Below are 11454 nucleotides of genomic sequence, written 5' to 3'. Positions count from 1 at the left end.
CCAGACAACTCTTCACATAGCAAAGAACCCGGTCTTCCACGAACGGACGAAGCATGTAGATATTGATTGTCACTTCGTCCGCCAACAGTTCCTCGTCGGTTTAATCTCTTTATCTTTTGTTCCTTCAATATCTCAACTCGCAGGCGTATTTACAAAACCTCTTTCTGGACCTCTGCACCGCTCAATCATCTCCAAGTTGGGTGTGCTTTCTCACCCCTCCAACTTGGGGGGAAGGGGGTGTTGGACCGGACACCCTTGGGCAAGAAAGAGGCGATACAAAATTGAAGACGAAAAAAAGAGAAAGCCAAGCAAAATCTCAAATGATCTAGAATACATGTGTCTATCGGGTATATTACTCATTATGGCCAAAGTTAGCAGCCCAAATAAGAATAAATAACTGGGCAGTCAAGATTCCAATTCAAATAAAGAATTGGGCCCATTACTGCAGCCCAAAATCCGGTCCACTTCATGTAGCATTTGGATACAGCTGCAAGGCACTCAAACCTTCCAGAACTATCTTATTCAAATGCAAACTACAAAGAGGTATGGGCAAATACATGTGCTTATGGACAAATATATAGAAATTAAGCACTTCTAATTAAATATAGTTGTACATGTCTTCTATTGTCTTCCAAATACTTGTATAAATATACACATTGTTCAGAAGATGAGCATCACATTCGTCAAGCTCGTAAACTCACAATTTAACTCCAAAATCATTGTTGATTGATTAATGAATATAATTCAAGCTGTGAACCACTAATTATGCATTCTCAGATAGGAATAACGCTTAGAACTTAATTACAAGAATATAAGTATATTTTAATAGATTAGTAGCACAATGAAATTAGATAGAGAGGAGTACAAATTATTTTTAAATAACATTGAGTACGACTTTTTCAAACCCATTGAACTTTCATTCCAAAATATATGTAATTTGGGTTCTCTTGACACTTACCATTTATGGTATAGTCTTTTCGCAATTTCAAATGGCTTCCAAAAGATTAGTGCGTTTTTTTAAATGCTAAAGAGTAGTGCTTTAGAAAGTTGAAAGTAATAAATATAAAAGAAAAGTTAAGAGAAGAAGTTGACCTTTAAAAATAAAAAATAAAAAAATCATTATTTTTCACATATTATATAATCCTTGAATCTTGATGAAACCTTGAAAAACATATCTTTTCTATTTAAACTAATATAATAGGTGGGCTATCTTTTATTATAGTTGTCAAATCATAAACGCCAAGTCTAATCAAATAAAGTATTTACGAAAAAATCTGGAATTAATTATGTACTTAATCACTAATCTATCGCTAAATTATTTATAGCTAACAAATATTTTGATAATCTATTGCTAATTTATTGCTAAATTAAATAATATTAGCGAAGAATTTTATAATTTTATTGTTTAGCTATAGAATTTGTCCGTCGTTAATTCTTATTATTTAGTAGTGGCTGACATATAAGAAAAAAAGTAGGCACAAGAACTATGGTGGGTGAATTCATTATTGTCCTATGCAATAGGAGGAAATATAATATGTTTACCTTGTTTATCCAACATATTGTTAAAAGTCTATTAGTTAAATGATAGCTAAAACACTTACAACCGTTTTATTCCTCCAAACACTCCAAATGTTCACCACAAAGTCAGGTGGTACAAATAATTTGAAACAGGAACAAGGATTTAATTGGTGGAGCTCATGATATTTTGTCATAACATTTTTTCCTAGTTAAGATATAAAGAATCTCAAGATTTTTAACTATAAGTATCTAATGTATTCCATTAGAAGCTTAGGATAAGATACTTCTTAAAAGGAAAAGAATATGAATAGGGAAAAGATGAAGCATATCCACGAACCCACCTTTCTTATTTACCTTTGTAAAAGTCATATAATCGTGTTAAGTTTCTACTAGTTCTATACAAAACACCGGCGGAGTAATAAATATTTATATAATTAAATTACTTATAAGATAATTACAAATTAATATCTTTAGTAAACATTAATTTGGTACTCTGATAAAAATAATATCTAATTTGTTGTAATAGGACGTTAACGTACACTGATCGTATAAAAAATATCATATTATAAGTGTATGCAACTTAAGCCCTATCTCATTTAAAACTTTTCTTTATTCTGATAGTTCAATTCACCTTGGAAATATATATATTCAACAACTTTATCATCAATAAATTATCCAATTTATTAGAAATATAGATAGGACCTCTTAATCACATAAAATGACACGAACTAATTATTCACAGTAAATTAAGCTTAGTCTTAGACTATTAGCTACAACATGGAGATTCCAAAAATTAGGGGTGTACAAATCGAACCGGAAAATCGCACCAAACCGATTAATAAATCCGACTATGTTTGGTTTGATTTGGTTTGATATTGAGTAAAAAAAACCCGAACCAAAACGACATATAAATATATAATTTTTTTAATATAATTTTAAGACTTTATATAGAATTTTATTTAAAAGATATCTAGAAATATTTGAGATCCTCTCATGGGATATAATATTTAATAGAACTATAAAGTGCATTCATTTTTATTTACTTTAAATAATAGATTGTATCACTTTCTTATTATGTGTTATTGAAATGCGTCAATCATCTCTTTGTTCTTTCATATTCACATGTCAAGATTTATTATATGTTTTTCGAATTTGAAGTGATATTTTGATAATCTAAAATTACATAGAACATATCATTATTTAGGTATCATATTGATTTTTATATTTAATTATTAAATTTGGCTAACCCCGAAAGCTTACATTAACCAAAAATTATAGGTAGACGACTAAGAAAATAAACTATTATGTGTTACTAAAAAAAATATTCTCCCATAAGATCACTTTAATAGATCATATGTTTGCTATTTTTTTTAAATATTTAGTAAACATATATTCACTTATCAAAATTTTATCGATAACTTTAATAATGCAAGATTAAAATAATATTCATGTAACAAAAAAATCCGAAAAACCCGAAAAATCCGACAAAACCGAATCAGTCCAAACCGATATAATTGATTTAGTTTGATTTTAATAAAATCTGAACCAATCCGGTCCATGTACACCCCTACCAAAAACTGTAAGGTTAAAACCCTTAAATATGTTACAAATATGGGAGATACATTCATTTCTAAAAAAAAACTTGAAAATATAAAGATACCAATCTTTTCGAAATTCGGACTCGATAAAATATGAAACTCTCGAATGAAAAACTCTTGAATTAAATCATTTTCTTGTAATCAAATTGTTTGAATCATATTAAAAAAAAGGAAAAATAATATTTATATGTATAACCGTTCTTAAAATAATAACTAAAATATATATATATATATATATATATATATATATATATATATATATATATATATATATTTTGTATAAATACATATTATGTATATTATATACAAAAATTACACAAATTTTATACACTTTTTCGATTACCAAATATAAATAATTTTTGACGCGGATTAAAAGTAAAACCCCCCCAAAAAAATTGATTACATTAGATATTGTGAAAACTAATTAAAGAATGTACCAAAGAATGGCCATATGGCACTCTATTATGTAATTTAGTTGAGGCCACTTTGCTTCATCATGTTTTGAAACTTCAACTATTACTAACTCTATATATATGAATAGTATTAACAAGAAGATTGATTACATAAATCTTGTGAACTAACGAATGTACCATGAAAACCATATGGCACTCTTTTAGGTAATTTTACTGAGGCCACTTGCGTCATATTTGAAGCATTAACTATAACTAATTCTGATTTTTCTTTTATCTCATCTCTAACATAACTCATAAGATACCCTTCATCTTCTTTTCCTTCTTTCGTGCTCGGCACGAAATAGGGTTCGCCTCCAAATTTTTTATCTCCGTATAAAACTTTCGTAACATTTCCCGTGACCAAATCGACTTTTGCTAAGCCACTACATTTTGGCCATGGATCCGCTATTGCCATGAATGCATACCGAGTTTTTCGACCAAGTTTAGTCTTGTTAACTTGCCCCGCTTCTAAGTTCATACCCGATACTATAACCTGTCGGGTAGACTTGCCCGTTTTCAGGTTTAATCGGATCTCAGATAGTTCACTTTTTAATGATTCATCGTTCCCCGAAAAAATCGAGTCCGGCGGACTCATGCATGACCCTATAATCACAAGGGTTTCATCGTCGTTTTCGCTTAACTCCTCCCATGCATTCCATAAATGCATGCAAAAGCAATTTGGAACTTCAATCCATCGAATTCTTGATTCGTCGTGATCGTCTTTTGACAAAACGCCGAACCTAGAAACTTTTTTCGGGTCGTGGACTACGGGTGACCCGCCCATTAACATTTCGGATAACTTGAATACCACCTGATAATCCGGGATGATCACGTGATTTTCCGTGATGGCAAAGTCATGAATCATGGTTGGATGTTGGAGGGAAATAGAAATGTCACGTGACTTATTACCGCACGTGTCAAATTTGAAGAATTTAAGGAAAGGCTTTTTCAATACATTATAACTCAAGGTATAAAGTTCCCCTGTGATGGGGTCCACCTTAGGATGTGCAATCAATGGATCATCAATTTGTCCGTCAAAATTGTAACGTCCGTTAGTTTCTAGATCACCATTATCTGTAATACGGATTCTATACGGAAGATCATCCTCCGACATAGCTAAAAGCCGGCCGTTAAAATAAATCAAACCGGCGTTTGCCACGCCGGTTCCTTTGGTAGCATCCACCAACCCGAAACTAGTTCGGGCAAAAAACAGCGCAAGCCGAGCCAACCCCAAATGGCCATGCAACTCGCCAATCGGTTTAGGGAAAACCGGCCGGCCCAATGCTGCTTCTTGAACCAGCCGGCTGGTTCGAGTTAACCGACAAGAGTAGCTAGCTTTATTATTAACTGAATCCAATTTAACGGCATGAATCATTCCGTCACCGTCAAATAAATGATGACCGTTAATCGGTTCAAATAATGGATTAGCACCATTTCTAACGTAAACCCCCGTTAAACTAGACGGAATATGACCAACTATCTCAAGCCCATGCTGAACCGGGCATTCTTGAACCGGTGCAAAGTTCCCTTCTAGCTGAATTTCCGGGTCAACTGTCCGGTTCAGCTTGTGTTTCTTTTCCAACTTTGTCACCACAGATTTTTCTAACATGTCCAAGGTGGAAGCAACAAGTTTCTGAAGAGGGTTCAATTTGCGAGGTTCAAATTTTAATGGAAATATTTTAGGTTCAGCCAAAGGTGGCGGCAGCGGTGGTACAAATGGTGGAGTTTGTCTTCTAGGAAGTGTTATAGTATTTTTCTTTGAAGGGTTACTGAGAATTTTACAAGAAAAAGAAGGAGAATTGTGGGGTTTGGGAAGAGAAGGGTTTGGTAAGATGGTATGCATGGTTGAAGATTGAGAAAGTAATAAAAAGAAAAAGAGACAAAAGAAGAAAGAGTGAATTACTGAATTAAGAATGAAGTGGATATATATAGAAAAAGAGTGATGTGGATATACTGATATATATAGCATGGATGATTATATAGAAGTTGAAACTAAGGCATAGAGTGGGGGCAAAAGTGAGAAAAAATGGGGTCAATGGCGGTAACGGAACCCGAATTTTTATTAAAGGGTATCGAAATATATAAAAGTAAACATATCAGAAAATTAAGGGGAGTCAACACATAATATATATATATATATATATATAATTTTTTTTACCTACACAAACATTGTATTTTTTTTATAAAGGAGTGTCATTTGACACCCTTCCTCTAAGGTGGCTCCGCCGCTAGCCAATAGAGGAAGTCCAGCTTAGGTAATGAAGAAGACACGTGTAACATATAACTAGAAGGAGAAATAAACTAATGAATTTAGAGAATTAAAAAAAAATAAGTTTAAGTTATATATACAGTTCGTCAATATCAAGTCATTTTTACTTGTTATAACTTATAAATTGTCTTATTTTAGCGGTATCTCATATATTAATAAGGAGACTTATTTGTAGATATCCTTTGATGATATTAATGAAATAAAAGATTTATTATACTCGAGGGGAGGGAGGATATTAGTTACGATTCAGTTGAACCCATAACTTTCGAAGCGGAATATAAATTCAAGTGTAAAACCTCACTAAACATTATAATAAATAATAAACATAAAATAATATTTTAAAAATATAATGATTTAATACAATTTTTTTTAAAGATTTAATATAATTATTAAATTATTTAATACAAAAAGCTATAATTATTTTAAAATTTTTACAGTGCATCAAGCTGCCTATTTTCAAGCAATAATTCTGATCGATTCTAAAATTAACTTTTTGTTGTTTAATCATCTATCTTCAAACCTTACTGACCTGACTAATTAATTTAAATTGTTCCTAATAAATCTATTTAGGACTAAAAACGTTGCTTATCTACAATTCTATATTCCAAAAGCTCAAATCAAAAACCTATAATTAATCAAGTTCAACATATGACGTACATCAAGTTCAATCCATTGTGGAAAAGGAAAGGACTAAAAGACAACAACATGTGATTAAATAAATTAAGAACAACATGTGATTAATTAAATTAAGTATGTTGACCCGGCATTAGTAAAATGAAAGAGTAGGAAAAAATATAAAAGATTCCAAGTATAGAAAGATCTTGGTAGTAAATACTAAGCGGACATTTTGACATAAGAATTATGAAATTTTCAAAGAAAGTAAAAATAAATATACGTTAAAAATAATATTTAAAAATTAGAGTTATGTTTGGACGTGAATATAATTTGAAATTATTTTTGAATTTTTATGAGAGATTTGAAGTGAAAATTTTAAAAATAATTTTTTGATTTTTTTTAAATTTTAAAATATTTCAAAATTTAACTAAAATAAAATTTTCATAACAAAACACTAATTTTAAAAATAAATAAATAAAAATTTTTAAAAAAGAATTTTTTTATAGCCAAATGGACCCTTAAATAGAGAAAATAGATAGGATTCTTTTTGGTTATTTGGTCAACACAAAGTGACAAAGTTGGGCGTAATTTGGCACGTGAATTATCATATGTGTCAACGTGGGCCTTGGCCACTCATTTGGTTGTAATCCTTAAAACCCACCTCCCATTCAAATGCAGTGTACAAAGTTTCCAAAGACAAAATTCTTGGCATTGCTTCCCCTTTTTTGGAACTTTGGCTCGCTCATCTCGGAAATCTGAAGCTCATTGATTTCATACTAATCAAATATATTCTATTTTTTCCTATATAAGAAGTGTCTTGGAAGCAGACTGGTCTTTGCCCGACATGCCAGCTTCACTCATAATATATTTATCCATATTTTAGATATTACTACGTTAACTGCCATCACATATTTTGTATACGGTCAAAATCAATTTTGCGTTTCATGTAATTAGTCAAGATTGGAACATGATGAACCGAGGGTCGTCATCGTAATACCAAGATGAGATCTGAAGCCACATTATCGAGTTCAAGAGTGAGGGACCGATCAATACCGAGTTCAAGAGTGAGGGACCGATCAATACCGAACTCGAATCCTAATCGAACTATGATGTGAAGTGGTGTTATCAAGCTCGAGATCCAGACCGATCAATACCGAGCTCGAGTCAATACCGAAATCGGCCAATATCGAGCTCGAGATCCAAGACCGACCAAGATCGAGCTAAGAGACAAAGAGCCGTTGTAGCCGCATTAGGGGAGAGAATCTCGGCGGGAATTAAGGAAAGACTAATTAACTAATTTATCATGAGATCCCCACTATGTATTTTTAATTATATACAAAGTAGGATTCCTCCACTATATGAAGAGTGCCTACCATTTCTATAAGGGACATTCAACATTCAACATTCAGACATTAATACACTCTCACATTTCAAAGATTATTACACTGATATATAGTAGAGATTATCCTTTTTTGAGTTTTGGACATTGATTTATCTTGCTCGTTTAAAAATCATTCTCTACTCAATTTGGTTTGTATTTCATTCCTTTTTTATAGTCAATATTCGATATATATTTCTACTTACTTTTCCAATCTGTACCAAGTTATACCACGTATCCTTAGAACTACGTATAAATTCAACTCTATCCGTTTTTCGGGTAAACAGTTTGGCGCCCACTGTGGGGCTAAGGATAATAGTGGTTATTTGGTATGAATCTCTGTGAAACACACTATTTCACGATTGTTCTTGGAAGTGTCTTCGATTTCAAGTTAAAAACGACAAACTCTCAAATAATGACCCTACCTATCGACAACAAAGCTGGCCTTTAAGATGAGAATAACAACCTGACTCCAGGGATAAAAGGCCACTCGTCGACCCCGTTGGAACTCGGGTCGTAGATCTAATCGACGTTAATTCACATATGGCCATTGAGGCGAACCATCGTTCCAACCCAAAAAATAACATTCATGGTAGAACTCGATCTGTAGTTCGAAATACACAAAACGCTGGAGAGGACGGGATTAGCCTGCGTATGATTTTTGAAATGTTGCAAGCTCAACAAGTAGCGATAGCCCAGTTGCAGAGCCAAACCCAGGCACTGAGCAGGCTCGAGCCCAGTCCACCCCAAGAAGTCACCTACAAAACGGGGCCAACTATAGTGAAGTCAAATGAACAAGAATCGGGGACTAATCACGAAATTATTAAGATGCTCGAAGAACTGACAAAACGAATAGAATCAGGAGAAAGGAAGATTGAAGCAAACGACCAAAAGGTGGAAACTTATAACTCCATGGTTGATCAGATCGGGGGCACCACCGATATTGAAGGGCTTGGATTCCAAAAAGTTCGTGCAAAAGCCTTTCCCCCCCAAAACCGATCCCCAAGAAGTTTCGCATGCCCGAAATTCCTAAATACAATGGAACGACCGATCCCAACGAAGACGTCACCTCTTACACAAATGCCATCAAAGAGAACGATCTAGAAGATGATGAGATCGAATCCGTATTATTGAAGAAGTTCGGTGAAACCCTATCAAAGGGAGCAATGATATGGTATCATAATTTACCGCCTAACTCTATCGATTCTTTTGTTATACTTGCAGATTCCTTTGTAAAAGCACATGCCGGAGCCATAAAGGTCGAAACCAGAAAATCGAATCTTTTTAAGGAAAGGCAAAAAGGTAACGAAATGCTAAGAGAGTTTGTATCTCGTTTCCAAATGGAACGAATGGATCTACCACCAGTCACAGACGATTGGACTGTTCAAGCTTTCACTCAAGGACTGAACGAATGAAGCTCGATGGCTTCACGACAAATGAAGCAAAGCTTAATAGAATACCCTGCCATTACATGGGACGATGTGCACAATAGGTATCAATCGAAAATCAGAGTCGAAGATGGTCAGTTTGGAGTCCCTTCAGAGCCTATTTATCCAGCTAGGAACGTCGAAAGAACCAAGAGAGACACCGATCGCAGGCCAGGGTCAAGCAGGGATTGATATCGGCCATATAACTAAAATTGAAGGAGCATCGGACCCGGTCAGAACCATGTGAGAAACGAAAGAAGAAATGATCAAGGTCAAAATAATCAGGGGTCATGACCAAAAACGACATCGACAGGCCCGTCAGGAAGCACCGAGGCTATCGGGCCTAACAATTGGAATGTAACTCACCTAAAAGCGATACTACTGCTGAGGTACGACCCCCGTTCGTTTCTCTTTTTGATGCTTCAAAACTAACAATTGTAGGTAACTTAGAACAACGATTCGGTGTTAAATGTTGCGTCAACAGTATCCGAGGCTTCTCTATCTAATCAACCTCGAATACAGGGGGACGTCGTCCTCGGATATCAGTTGCAGCAAAGAAAAAGATTTACGTTAAAAGGCCTTCGAGAAGACAAGATTATTGTACGGGCCAAACGGTCAAATGAACCGTGCCCGCTGTAGATTGCTCAAGCCTTAAGCATAAAACATGTACGCATGTAAGATTATTTCACACAAGAATGAAAAGAGGCCCCTCCAAGAATTTATTGCATCCGATTTCTATGGATATATCGAGCCTAAGGGCAACTTTACTTCGAGTTCGGGATGTTATTCTAACTCGACAACAAAGCCCAAGGGCTACCTTATTTCGAGTTCGAGCAAGTCCTCACTCGACCACTAAGCCTAAGGACTATTCTTATTTCGAGTTCGAGCAAATCCTCACTCGACTATAAAGTCTAAGGGCTAACCTAACTCGAGTTCGAGCAACCATTCTCACTCGGGGACTATCTATCGAGCCCAAGGGCTGCCATTAATTTGAGTTCGAGAAATCATTCCCACTCGACTACAAAGCCCAAGGGCTACCTTATTTCGATTTCGAGCAAGTCTTCACTCGACCATTAAGCCTAAGGGCTACTCTTACTTCGAGTTCGAGCAAATACTCGCTCGAAAGCCTAAGGGATACATTAACTCGAGTTCGAGCAAACACTCACTCAACCATAAGGCCTAAGGGCTACATTAATTCGAGTTCGAGCAAACACTCACTCGACCATTAAGCCTAAGGGCTATATTAGTTCGAGTTCGAGCAAACACTCACTAGACCATAAGGCCTAAGGGCTACATTACTTCGAGTTCAAGCAAACATTCACTCGACCATTAAGCCTAAGGGCTACATTAGTTCGAGTTCGAGCAAACACTCACTCGACCATTAAGCCTAAGGGCTACTCTTACTTTGAGTTCGCGCAAACACTCACTCGACCATTAAGCCTAAGGGCTACATTAACTCGAGTTCGAGCAAATACTCACTCGACCATTAACCCTAAGGGATACATTAACTCGAGTTCGAGCAAACACTCACTCGACCATAAGGCCTAAGGGCTACATTAGTTCGAGTTTGAACAAACACTCACTTGACCATTAAGCCTAAGGGCTACTCTTACTTCAAGTTCAAGCAAACACTCACTCGACCATTAACCCTAAGGGCTACATTAACTCGAGTTCGAGCAAACACTCACTCGACCATAAGGCCTAAGGGATACATTAGTTCGAGTTCGAACAAACACTCACCCGATCATTAAAGCCTAAGGGCTACTCTTACTTCGAGTTCGAGCAAACACTCACTTGGCCTTCGAATAGTTATTCAATGCTAAGGCACTTTTGACCTTTGTATAAATTAACAAAAAAGCAAAAGATTTGGAAGCCATAAAAGGGAAAAAAGTTTTATATACAAATCTTTTACAAAGGCAACTTGGCCCGAAGGAAGTTCTTTACAAAGACCAAAAGCAACCTCAAAAGAAATAATAACAACTACCTAAGATCCTAAATGTCTTGGTCTTCATCGGAGGCCGTGTCCTCGGCATCTTCCCCACCTTCAGATTCGCTCGAGTTATCGGAGTCTTCCTCACGGAAGGCCAGCCTTCGAGCCTTGTTTTCCTCCGCCTTGGCAATTTCAATCTTGGCCCCAACATCGAAGCCCTGAGCACTGATCTCCTCGAGAGCTTCTCTCTGAGCCTTCCACTTAGCG

The 11454-nt window shown here is 35.3% G+C and overlaps 1 protein-coding gene across 1 annotated transcript; it reads right to left on the bottom strand.

The window, feature by feature from the left end:
• Nucleotides 1-3659: 3659 nt before the first annotated feature.
• On the bottom strand, nucleotides 3660-5477 carry LOC104102138 (9-cis-epoxycarotenoid dioxygenase NCED6, chloroplastic-like). Its single transcript, XM_009609774.4, has one exon. The coding sequence runs from the start codon at nucleotides 5409-5411 to the stop codon at nucleotides 3660-3662; it is 1752 nt and encodes a 583-aa protein (XP_009608069.1). The 5' UTR covers nucleotides 5412-5477.
• Nucleotides 5478-11454: the final 5977 nt, after the last annotated feature.

The sequence above is a fragment of the Nicotiana tomentosiformis genome, chromosome 5 (assembly GCF_000390325.3).
Source record: "Nicotiana tomentosiformis chromosome 5, ASM39032v3, whole genome shotgun sequence".
Taxonomy (NCBI): Eukaryota; Viridiplantae; Streptophyta; class Magnoliopsida; order Solanales; family Solanaceae; genus Nicotiana; species Nicotiana tomentosiformis.
This window is presented reverse-complemented; position numbering and strand designations above follow the sequence as displayed.

Coding starts and splice junctions, on each gene's coding strand:
- LOC104102138 (XM_009609774.4), bottom strand. CDS start 5,411: ATGCATACCATCTTACCAAACCCTTCTCTTCCCAAACCCCACAATTCT.